Source organism: Rhipicephalus sanguineus, chromosome 3 (genome assembly GCF_013339695.2).
Source record: "Rhipicephalus sanguineus isolate Rsan-2018 chromosome 3, BIME_Rsan_1.4, whole genome shotgun sequence".
Taxonomy (NCBI): domain Eukaryota; kingdom Metazoa; phylum Arthropoda; class Arachnida; order Ixodida; family Ixodidae; genus Rhipicephalus; species Rhipicephalus sanguineus.
In genome coordinates, this window is record NC_051178.1 from 5,147,891 (window position 1) to 5,160,642 (window position 12,752).

At 47.6% G+C, this 12,752-nt stretch overlaps 1 protein-coding gene across 1 annotated transcript; it reads right to left on the bottom strand.

The window, feature by feature from the left end:
• Nucleotides 1-10,076: 10,076 nt before the first annotated feature.
• LOC119384827 (uncharacterized protein K02A2.6-like) lies at nucleotides 10,077-12,023 on the bottom strand. Its single transcript, XM_037652517.2, has one exon. It carries the CDS (start codon nucleotides 11,142-11,144, stop codon nucleotides 10,092-10,094), a length of 1,053 nt encoding a protein of 350 aa, XP_037508445.1. The 5' UTR covers nucleotides 11,145-12,023; the 3' UTR covers nucleotides 10,077-10,091.
• Nucleotides 12,024-12,752: the final 729 nt, after the last annotated feature.

Consider the following 12,752-nt stretch of genomic DNA (forward strand, 5'->3'; position numbering starts at 1 on the left):
GACACATGGTGATATCACACAGTGCTGTATTTTTGATCAGTGAAAAATTTCTTTGTACTGATATAAGATTGCCTGTTTATTATACTAGAACACGTGTTTGGGGGCCCCCAATCTTTAGCATATATAAGTGCGCGATTTTTTATGCTCTGTATTCCTAGACGAAGGCCGGTCCCACGGCCGAAACGTCGAAATAAACTGTGCTCCGTACGTCGTGTCTCAAATACCTTCCTACAGTACCAGGGCCTGCGTGATACTTCCCATAACCCTTTTATATATATATATATATATACATATATTTATATTTATATATATATATATATATATATATATATATATATATATATATATATATATATATATATATGGAATGAAGAAAGAAACTACGACTTTCGTTGGTTTGGCACTGTATATTTTCACTAACGTTTCGTCTGGTGGACCAGACTTTGTCAAAGTAACAAGTACATCGCGGTGGGTTTCCTTATAAACACGCTTAAAGTAGATAGATAGTTTCAAAGAACTTATCGATAGCAAGAATGACAACATAAGATAGCGGTCACGCGCAGTCGACATGGATTCATGCGCGCACATTTGGGACTCGTGGCAGCGAAGTCAGGTTACACAGGGTAGCATAGATTGCACACGCAGTTGATATGGCATTACACACTAGTGATATGACAGAATTGTTAGATTGCACGTCACATGGAGGAAAAGGCGGGGGGGGGGGGGAAATGACATCAGATCTGCGCTTTACCTATTTTTGTCGCAGGAACGTAATCACATGCTAGCATTAAACTGCGAACAGTCTGAAATCGCAAACAGAAAATCTACTCAGCACTAAGGTCAATTTTTACTTTTAACTTCTCGTGAAGTACGCTTCCAACACATCAAGGTTAATACGAGAAGAAACTAAAAAAACTGCACAGACACCGTACATGATGCACACAACTCAGTACGTATGCACGGAGTCTGGTACGAAAGCTGAAAAATAGTGGGTGATTACCAACGTATAGAAGAAACACGAGCGATATTAGAAACAGAGCTGCCTATCCCGTTGAAGACCAGGTTATGATTAACAGTGCTTAGTGGGAACGCTTGTAAGTGTGCCTGTGCTTTCCTTGATACCGGATGAGACGGTGTTAAACTTATAGATTAGGTAAGACTCGCGGGCTTCACGATCATGATGAGAACGAAAGCCTGACTCAAGTATAGTGGCCCGAATATTTTCAAAAGAATGCCCAGGTAAACGAATGTGTTTTGATAATGGTAGGCTAGGAAGCTTATTGGAATGCGATCTATGGTTGTTAAAGCGTATTCTAAATGAAGTTTCCGTTTGGCCAATGTACTGTTTTTTGCAGACGGTACACTCAAGCATGTATATAACGTTAGAACTATCGCAATTAAATGACCCTCGAATGTTAAGGGAGAAGTCTGAAAACGTGCTATTGGCTTTCTGTGTCGTTTGCATATGTACGCACACCTTGCAACGTGCTTTGTTGAGGGTGCACAGCCAGTTATTTCGGGCTTATTTACTTTCGATGACGTTAATAAATCTCGGAGATTTTTAGACCGTCGGTACACAACGCGAGGTGGTTCAGGAAAAATATTCTTGAGATGTTCGCTTTGGGCAAGGATATTGTAGTGGCGTTTTAATATAGAGTGTACCTTTGGTGCTGATGCTGAGTGTGTTAGTACAAGGTTGGTGCTATTCTGTTTTTCGGGCAAACGGTTCCCCCTCAGAATTTCCGCTCTATTTAATTTATCTGCTCGACCTATTGCGTCATCGATTAAAGCCGATGGATATTGCCGTTTAGTGAGAGAAGTTTTAAGTTGTTCGCAATTCGCTATGAAATCCTCGCGGTTGGAGCACAATCGTTTAAAGCGATGGGCCTGACTATAGGGAATGGCGGTCTTGCAATGTCGTACATGACTGCTCTTGAAATGCAGAAGCGGGTTTTTATCAGTAGGTTTACGATATAGTTTAGTCAGCAGTATTCCTTCGCATAGCGACACAGTGACGTCTAGGAAGTTTACCGAAAGTGGCGAGTAACTATGCGACAGTTTGATTGACGGGTGGAAATGATTAAACGCATCTATAAATTTCAAGAGGTTTTGTTCCCCATATGTCCAAATCAAGAAAATATCATCAATGGATCGCTTATAAAAGAAAGGCTGCATGTCAGTGCTGGATAAGAAATTATTCTCCAAAATACCCATAAAGATATTAGCATAATTCGGACCTATTCGGGTTCCCATGGAAGTACCGCTCACCTGAACGTAATGGCTATCATTGAATTGGAAGTTATTAAGTTCAAGAATAAGTTTTAGGAGCGATCCCAGGGTTTCTTTATCTACAGGCTTTTCGACACGACAGTCTTCATACGCTTTAAGGACTGCTGAAATCCCATCGGCATGCGGTATGTTAGTGTAAAGCGAGGTGACGTCGAGAGTTACAAGGATTGAATTATGCGGAATGGTAAGGTGTAATATATCTTGGAGAAAACTATTTGTATCCTTTACGAATGACGGAAATGTTCCAGGAATCTCGTTAATAAGGGAGTCTACATAGCGTGAAAGGTTTTCCGTTGTAGTGTTCACACCGGAAATGATCGGGCGGCCTGGGTTACCTTGTTTGTGAATCTTTGGTAGCAAGTAAAACCTACCAGCCACGGGACTATATATATATATATATATATATATATATATATATATATATATATATATATATATATATATATATATATATATATATATATATATATATATATATATATATAACCCGCAAAGAAAAATACTTAAGAAATATTTTCCGACCCGCGGCGTTAGACGGCTACCCCACGAACAGCACCGCCTTTCAGGTTACTAACGGCGAGCTGTTGATATACACCATTTCCTTCAGCGTGCTTTCTTTCTCACCAGCGAGATAGCGCGAAGTGCGCGCGGGAAGTGGTCGCCCCGCTCCTGCGAACGCCGTTTCTCTTCGCCCTGCAGGGCGTGGTCGCCTTCGTGCGCTTATCTCGAGGAAAGAAGGGGGGCGGGCGGGGGTTGGAGTGGGGGGGTTGTATGTCTTGTGCTTTCCCAGCGATGTCCGCGCTGGTCACAGAGCGTACGAAGGTCACTTCGCTCGCTGCAGCGGCCGCGTTTGCGAAAGGAGCGCGCTGTTCAAACAGAAATAGGTAACAACTGCGACATTTAGTTCGCGCTCGTCCTGTGTGTACCTTCTGGTTCGTTTCGTGCGTCCTCCTTTATGTTTCAGCAGGGCGCTTCAAGTATCGAGTTGTGACGCATGAGAGTTCGCGCTCGTCCTGTGTACGTTCTTTTCGTGCGTCCTTTGGGCTCGAGTGACGCGCTGGCAATTTCGAGCTGCTTTCCGTTCATCGCGTTGCACTCCAATTTGTTGCTATCGCTTCATTGCTTCGCCGTTGCGGCGAAACTGTGACTTTTTTTACCGTGAGGAAAACACATGTTTTGTCCGAGACGTTCCTTCGAACCCTAGAATACATCTTAAGTTTAAGGTGGGAAACAGGTAAGTTTTAAGCATATTATTTCGTAAATCAGTTGATTATAGGAAGAGTTGTATGATTTCTAACTGTCCTGTTACCGCATTTCCAAAAGACGAACTCCACTGACAACTCAGGCACTGTGTGTCTTTGCCTAGGCAAGAATCTGCGAGCGGAGTTTCCTTTTCCCGGCTTTCTAGTAGACACCGCAGTCTCGGTACTATATTCTCGTGACGATCCCCTCGTGTTTTTTCCACTGTTTTGCTTCGCGGCGCAATTCTACTGGCGGCATTGAGCGCCTGGGATTACAGTAAAACCTCGGTGATACGAATCTCGCGGGGTTACCAAAATATTCGTATCATCCGAAACTCGTATCACCAGAAAACATGGAAAATTAGTATGCAACAAAAGAAAGTTTGCATACGTTTTCATTTAGTGTTTCTCATGGCCGCAGCGACGTCATGAATAGCTCTGAATGATTGCCAGATTGCCAGTAAAGTTTTTAGACGTCAACGATCATACTTGTACTCGTAAATATACGGTGCATGCGCGCGTGTGTAATTAATGGACCGGACGTGTTGTGTCACGTGACCGGTAGTAGCCCCTTCTTAATCTTACTACGCTTTTCTGCATGACACCAGAGTACTGCGGCCAAAGTGACTTAAAAAGCGCATTGCACACGATAGATAAGAGGCTAAGCTCCTTCGCCAAGACCGCCCGCTTCGTCTCTTGGGGTCTTCGTCCACCTATCATGCGACTTAATGACGGACCCGCAGCCCAAGTTTCAGTCTTGTTTCATAGAACGTCTGATTGCGGGGACATGGCTTGCATCGACGTGGCAAGCACGTGTTAACAGAGTACGAAGACGCTGCCGCCTCGAGCACTGGAGCACGCGTCAACGCGTCGGGGAAAAAAAAGCGCGACATCAACGTCATTTGCAATCTAAACCGAAGGCGCCTAAAGGCCTCCAAGGTTCGCGCGCACTATCTCGGAGGCAACTACGCACCGTCGATGGTCGCGCAGCGCGCATGCCCGCGCCCGCGCATGACTGTCGCGTCTTCCGCGGCAGCACCTGTTCGTAACTGTGCGCTAGCGTACGTTCGTATCAAACGTCGCGGGGGGCAAATCGGTTCGCAACAACCGTACTCCAATACACTGCAGGCTAATGGGCCTTGGTTGGGACCACAGAAAAATTCGTATCACCCCGAAATTCGTACTAGCCGTGATCGTATCACCGAGGTTTTACTGTGTAAGGTTAACATAAGTTGCGTGTCATAGTCAGTGACGCTAAAATCACTGCACTGAAGTGCGTAACTAACATTCGTGGGAAGCTCGGCTCGTTTGGAAAGGCACGACCTTGTGTTTGAAATGTGGGCCACGTTTGTGCGAGGCAGTAATTTTAGGTTTTAATAATATCTTCTGTTTTACATCCCAAAACGACGACATGTTTATGAGGGATGCTGTAGTGGAGGGCTCCGGAAACTTCGACCACCTGGGGTTTTATAACGTCCACGGACATCGCACAGTACAGGGTACTCTAGCATTTCGCCTCCATCGAAATGCGTCTGCCGCGGGAGGGAATGAACCCACGACCTTCGGGTCAGCAGCCGAGCACCGTAACTGCTACAACACCGTGGCCAACCAATTTGAGGTTTTGTAGACTTGTTCCCAACGTATTGATATGCACTGCCCCTTTATTTGCCTGCGATGCGGAATCGTAACGAAGCAATCCAAAGTACGATACTCACAGACTCAAGCGCGACATCAGTTTTTTTATTGACGAAGAAGTGACACGGACGAAGAAGAGACACGAAGACAAGCGCTGACTCACAAGTAAATTTTATTTCGATGGAACACACATGTACATATACCAACAGCATCGCACATACGCGAGATGCTATTGAAAACTGCTTTCGTCAATGATAACACGTAATGATTTATGTCACTCAATGTTAAGAAATGCGTTCATGATAGTTCGCTCCCCGCAAGGATGATAACTCCTTAGGGGATATAGCACTATTGAAGGTCTACTAATCGCCCTTTTTTCTTCAACTGCCGCAGGTTCAATATTCGGCCTTTTTTTCACATGATGTTTAAACGATAACAGTTGTATCACCTAGGGCTGGGCAAAGATATTTTGAAATTGTATCGCGATACGATACAAGATACTCGTGCAAGAAGCATTTGAGATACAGATACAAGATACTTCCGAAATTATTGTATCCGATACGATACTTCCCAATTGTATCTTCAGATACTTCAATACATTTTGCATATTTAGTAGTATAGATCTATATAATGAAGCACCAAAGGCCTATCTACAAATCTGTTTACTTGAAAATTGCCTAACTGCGACCTACTTTGTTTAATTTTAATGAGATACCTGTTTGTATGCCGAAAGTTCTGTCTTTATTGCTCAAAAGCATACTAGTTTCATTTCAAAACAAGTTATTGGGATTTGTTTGGCTACCTAACATGACAGCTTCGTAACGTGGCGTTTTGGCCGTGTTGGTATGTCACACTGAAGCTTATTGCGCACAAAAAAACGGACACCGAAAGACGTGACACACACAGGCGCTAACTTGCAACATGACAGCATTAACGTGGCAGCTCTTTATACCCTGCGCTGTCAATGCTTCTTGCTTGACACTTTGGCAATTGTTGAGTGTTGCTGCCCTACGTGGCGACCAGCTAGCGGGTTGCTATTCACTTGAAAAAACGTCATGAAGAAGCTTCCGCACGATGGTGAAAATACCGCTCTGCAGCCTTACCTTGCCGTAAGCGTGCTACAGTTTTCGTAATATACCGCGTCACCCGAGAAATGTAGGGATGCAAAAATGCTGGTAGCGATATTTTTTATGACGCATAGTGTGAAGACAATGAGTACAGAGTCAGCGCTCACAATTCGTTGAGGACATAAAATTGCAATGATTTTTCCTCTCCTAGCTGGCGTAAAGCGTTCGTTAGAAACATACTCATTAACGTGCAGTCTTTTACCATTACTTCTCCGAGGGAACTGGCGCCGCGCAGAAACATCTTAGACGTATTGTCCAAAAAACGCCAGGCCTGCGCTTAAACCGCAGCACAGTCACAGCGAAAGCTGGAAGAGCGGCGTTTCTAATGCACCGTTGGAAGCTCTCTTGGGGCTACTAATACAAGTACACTAGCAAGGTACCCACTACGCCATAAATCAAAATTTTTGTGAAGTTCGTAAGCACCTACTAAGCCATTATCCGTCATTCTGCAGAGGAGCGAGGCACCAGCTACACGTCTGTAAGCATGATGTGAACTTTCTTGACGCGACGACTGGTGACGACGAAGAATTATGGCTCAACCATTTGTAATGGGTTGGAAGCTTTAAACGGCCCACCAGTTATGTAATTTGCATTAGGTGACGCCCGGTCGCTATGTCCCTCTCCTGCCATGTTGTATAACATACGTTGACGTGGAAGAGAGAGGTGGGGGGGGGGCGAAGAACATAACTGAGACCCCGAGGAAATGGATCATGCGCTTATGGGCTTCCTTGGCAACTAATACAAGTGCACTTGCGAGGAACTCACTATGCTATAAATCATTGTAATTTTTGAGAAGTAGGAAAGCAGGCATTATGCCACTTTTCGTCATTCTACTGAGAGCCGTGGTACCTGCTAAAAGCATGTAAGGCATTATGCGCACTTTTTTGATGCTGTGCCTGATTGGAAGCATTCCAATCCAATGGATGCTGTGGTTGGAAGCATTCAACAACCTTCTCTTTGCGCAATTCGAGTTGTGTCACGCCTGAACAGAATTCGCGTTGTGCGACGCTTAGTGCTTATTTTACTCTTCTACCACGCTATATTGCATATGTTAATGTGGTTCCTTCCCGACATGAAGCCTGTACAGGACCTTTTTGCAAAGCAATTTCAAGCACAGGCATGGCTGAGAGGTTGAATACTGGGCTCCCACGCAGAGGGCCAAGGTTCGAACCTCGTTTTATCCTGGAATTTTTTTCTTATTTCGTTTTTTTTTTCTTACTTTGAGCGATAGTGGTTACGGACACCGGCGGCGGCGGCGGGCAACTACGGCGCCAGAAACGGCCGGTGAAATGATCTCGTAACAGCTTTCGCTGTAAAAAACGGCAAGAAGTGGAAGATGGAAGCTTGCGATGAAAAAATTTGTAAAGAGGGGGTGGGTGCCCCAGCCGACGTTTCGACAAGTAGACTTGTCTTGTTTAAGGCTGGAACTGATTTGTTTAGCTCTCGTGTGTACATTGTCACGGGGTCATGACGTCGATGAAGACCGGAAAGTTAATTGGCAGCAATACACACGGTATGCACTGTTAGCGCGAACAGTGCGTCGGCTGTCGATCAACTGACAAGCGGTGAAGCGCGTCCGCATTTATCCATGTGCCGTACAATATTCCAACCTTATCGCTGGTCTTGCGCGCAACCTTAACAAAATGATCTACAATAATCGAGAAGCTTCTCGAACAATGAGGCGTGGTTTGCGCTGAGCGTTGCTGACAGCCTTTGTGGGCGAAAACCGAATACAGCAAAAGTTATTAGAAGAAACGCACGTGGCAATGCCCCCCTCTGAAAAAGCATCGTCCCGATGCTTAAAAACAGAGCATGAATACATGCAATACTAAAGAAAACTAATAAAGCAAGCAGACATTAGTGTCCTTAGGTGCGTTAACGAGCATAGTACGGTTTGAGGCGCACCACGTGCACGAACTTGGGTAGAGCTCGGCGCCTCTGAAAGATCGTGACGCCGTGGGGAGAACCTCGTAGTCGAGTACGCCGAGACGTCGAAGTACCCTGTACGGTCCGAAGTATCATCGAAGAAGCTTCACCCTCAGTGCGCGTCGTCGTATTGGCGTCCAGAACCAGACACGTTCGCCGGGCTGGTACTCCAGGAAGCGTCGTCGAAGATTAGCGACGGCTGTCGGTGTTCTGCTGGGTCTCGATGTGCAGGCGGGCGAGCTGTCGAGCTTCTTCGGCACGTTGTAAGTAAGCGACGACGTCGAGATTTTCTTCATCGGTGACGTTGGGTACCATGGCGTCGAGCGTCGTCGCCGGGCTCCTTCCGTAGACCAACTTGTACGGCGTCATCTGCGTCGTTTCTTGGACGGCCGTGTTGTAAGCGAAGGTCACGTACGGAAGGACGGCGTCCCACGTCTTGTGCTCAACGTCGACGTACATGGCCAGCATGTAGGCGAAGGTCTTATTTAGACGCTCGGTGAGGCCATTGGTCTGCGGGTGGTAGGCGGCGGTGCGGTGGTGGCTCGTCTCGCTGTACTTGAAGATCGCCTGAGTTATGTCCGCAGTAAAGGCGGTACATCTGTCTTTGATGAGGACCTCTGGGGCGCCATTACGCAAGACGATGTTCTCCACGAATCGCTTGGCTACCTCGGTGGCACTGCCTTTGGGCAAGGCATTTGTCTCGGCGTAGCGGGTGAGGTAGTGAGTTGCTACCACGATCCACTTGTTGCCAGAAGTCGACATCGGGAACGGCCCCAGTAGGTCCATCCCGATTTGCTGGAACGGCCGGTGAGGTGGTTCGGCTGGCTGCAGAAGTTCCGCTGGCCTAGTCGGCGGTTTCTTCTGTCGCTGGCAATCTCGGCAAGCCTTAACGTAGTGGGCGACGTCGGCAGCAAGGCGTGGCCAGTAGTGTTTTTCCTGTATCATCGCGAGCGTGCGGGAAAAGGCGAGGTGGCCAGCCGTCGGGTCGTCGTGCAGGGCCGGCAGAACTCCTGGTTGCAGTGCCGCAGGTGGTTAGCCCGGGCAAACTACCTTACCGGTAGTTAGCCCGGGCGGGAGAGAAGTTCTTTACGAGGACGTCGTTTTTCAAGAAAAGCGTCGACGGGGGCACGAGACAAGCAGTGGTCGTCGTAGTGTTTTCTTCCGGACTTGTAAACGACGGTAATGTCGAATTCTTGAAGTCTTAGGCTCCACCGTGCGAGGCGACCTGAAGGGTCCCTCAAGTTGGCTAGCCAAAACAACGCGTGGTGGTCGCTCACAACATTGAAGGGCCTGCCGTACAGGTAGGGGCGAAACTTAAACGTAGCCCAGATGATGGCAAGACACTCCTTTTCCTTTGTGGAAGAGTTACCTTCTGATTTGGATAGGGACCAGCTAGCATAATTGATGACCCTTTCCAATCCGTCGGTCTTCTTCACAAGGACGGCGGCGAGTCCTACGCTATTTGCGCCGGTGTGGATTTCCGTATGGGCTTATTCGTGGAAATGCGCCAATATCGGCGGCGTCTGCACGCGTCGTTTCAGTTCTTGAAATGGGTCGACTTGCGCCGTTCCCCACTTGAACTCCACGTCACTCTTTGTGAGGTGAGTTAGTGGCTCGTCGATTCGTGGAAATTCCTTGTGTGAACAGCCGAGCAGCAGGAAACGAAAGAACGCTTTATTGCGTGATGCCGGTGTATTTGTACATAGGCAGATCAGGCTTGCGCATGCGTGGTCACTGCAATGCTTGATGACGTTGCGCCTGGTCATATCTTCATTCCCTTGGGAAAAAAAAGAAAAAGAAACGAACAAAGAAACAGAACACAAAATGTCTAAACGAAGGCACATTGAAAAAACCACTCAAAGTTCAATTTTCACTACATCCGCTGAACAGTTTGCGTTGGGCACTCTGGGAGAGGATAGCGTTGTGGCGCTCTTCGCTGTCTTGCGCTTCTACGCAGCGCTTCTTGAGGTGCTTGCTGCTCGGTGGTGCACGGCTGCGGACTGGATTGCGCGGACGCTGTCGCGCTTTCTGGCTGCTGCGAGAGAACCTGCCCGTTTGTGGACCTGAGGTGTTCCCTCGTGCGTCGTAGATGCTGGCCGTTCTCAGTCGCAACAATATAAGAGCGTGGTGTACTTGCCGGGCCCATGACGACTGCTGGTGCCCAGGTCTTGTTTATTGTATCATAAACAGATACTGTGGACCCACTGTGCACTTCCGGTAGATTCCGGGTTGATCTGTTGTAGAAGACGCGTTGTTTTCGCCGTATTTCGTCGAGGCGCTTTCGGACAACTTCGGTCGGCACGGTTTGGGGTTCTAGGTGACAGTCTAGTACGGGCAGCTTGGTCCTCGTCTGTCGACCCATGAGCCGTTGGACGGGTGACTTTAGGCGGTCATCCCTTGGCATGTTTCTCCATTCAAGCAGGGCGCTGTAAAACTCCAGTGTTCCAAACCTGCACTTCTTCAGTAGTTTCTTTGCTTCCTGGACGGCCCTTTCAGCCATGCCGTTACCGCGAGGGTAATGCGGACTGGAAGTCACGTGGATGATGCCCAGCTGCGTTGAAAAAACACGGAAGCACGTGCTATTGAACGGGGGGCCGTTATCGCTGCATATCTTTGCTGGTATGCCGTGCGTGGCGAAGATTTGCATGCACACGTTTGTCACTGCTTCTGCCGTAGTTCGATGCATCTGCTTGATCTCGAAAAAAAAGGAATAGAAATCCACCACAACCAGGTATTCATGGCCTTCGTGATAGAAAAGATCGATTCCGACTACTTGCCACGGCAAAGTAGGTATATCGGGACTAAGCATTGGTAGCTTGGCGTTCCTGCTCTTGTACCTTTGACAAAGTTGACACGCCTTCGCTAGAGCTGCAATATCCGCCGACATGCCTGGCCAGTACATAACTGCTTTGGCTCTTGCCTTCATCTTTTCTTCACCCCCAATGTGCCGCGTGAAGCAAACGAAGTACTTCTTGCCTTTTTGTTGGCGGAATGACCAACTTGTTGCTTCTTAGGAGAAGGCCATCTTCGACGTGAAGTTCGTCGCGGTAGTTCCAATACGCTCGTGCAGTCTCAGACACCTGAAGCTTGCTCTCAGGCCATTCTGTGCTTGAATAGCTGCACAGTTCGGTCATTGTTGCATCCTTGAGTACCTCTTCCCGGATTTCCTGCAGTTGCCGATCAGAGACTGGAAGAGAAGAGAGAGCATGTACATGAAAATCCAGTGATTCTTCTTTCAGCTCCTTCTGGTTTGGAAAGCGCGAGAGTGCATCCGCTAGAAAGAGTTCTTTTCCTGGTTTGTAAACCACTTTTATAGGAAACCTTTGAAGGGAGAGTCTCATACGTTGCAATCGTAACGGGCACTCACATAGTGGTTTCCTAAATATTGACTCTAGAGGGCGGTGATCGGATTCGACGATTACTTCTGGCTGCCCTAGGATGTAGTCTTCAAACCTTGCGCACCCGTGAACAATGGCTAGCAGCTCTTTCTCGATTTGGGCGTACTTCTTTTGTGCTTCGGTAAACGAACGCGAAGAGTAGGCGATTGGGTGTCCATTTTGCAAAATAACTGCCCCTACCCCTTTCTGGCTTGCGTCCACGGACAACGTCAAGGGGACACCTTTCGCAAAATAGGCGAGAACGGGTGCTTTTGTTAGGCAGGCGCGAAGTGTATTGAAGCTTTCTTGGGTCTCTTGTGTCCAGACCCAAGCCGTGTTCTTCTTCAATAGCTCCCGGAGGGGGGCAGACAGTGCCGACATGTTGGGGATGAAACGCGCCACAAAGTTCATCATCCCGAGAAAAACCTGCAGTTTCTTACAATTTTGCGGTGGTGGCACGTGCAAGATGTCGTCTACTCTCCCGGGATCCAGGCAAAGTCCTTCTTGCATGAGGATATGACCTATGTATCGAACTTGCGGCTGCAAAAAATGACACTTTTTTTTATTCAGCTTTAGGTTGTGCTCTCTGCATCTTGCGAACAAAGCTGCTAGATTTGTGTCATGCTCTTCTCGACAGGTTCCCCAAACGAGAATGTCATCCATTACAACGGCGACACCACTCAGGCCTTCCACTACCTGGTGCATTGCCCGCTGAAAAACTTCTGGGGCCGAGGCAATCCCGAAGGGCATGCGCAGAAATTTGTAGCGGCCGTAGGGAGTGCTCATGGTACATAGTAATGAACTTTCTTCGTGTAGCTTAATTTGCCAAAATCCTGAAGATGCATCTAGCGTTGAAAAGTACTTTGCCCCATGCAGGCGCGGAACTACATCCTCTAATGTCGGCATATGATAGCGCTCCCTCAGTATGGCCTTGTTCAAGTCCGAAGGATCTAGACAAATGCGCACTTTGTCGTTCCTAACTACTACTACCATGTGGCTTGCCCAGGCAGTAGGTTCAGTTACCTTTGCAATGACGAGGTCGTGCTCCATTTTAATGAGCTCTTGTTTCACGCGGTCTTGAAGAGCAACCGCGACTCTCCGAGCTGGCTTGACGCTCCCTCGTGCGCCTGGTTTGAGCTCGATGTGGTACGTAGCAC

What these genes read in the sequence shown, in the direction of transcription:
- LOC119384827 (XM_037652517.2), bottom strand. Translation starts at nt 11,144, where the DNA reads ATGAAGGCAAGAGCCAAAGCAGTTATGTACTGGCCAGGCATGTCGGCG.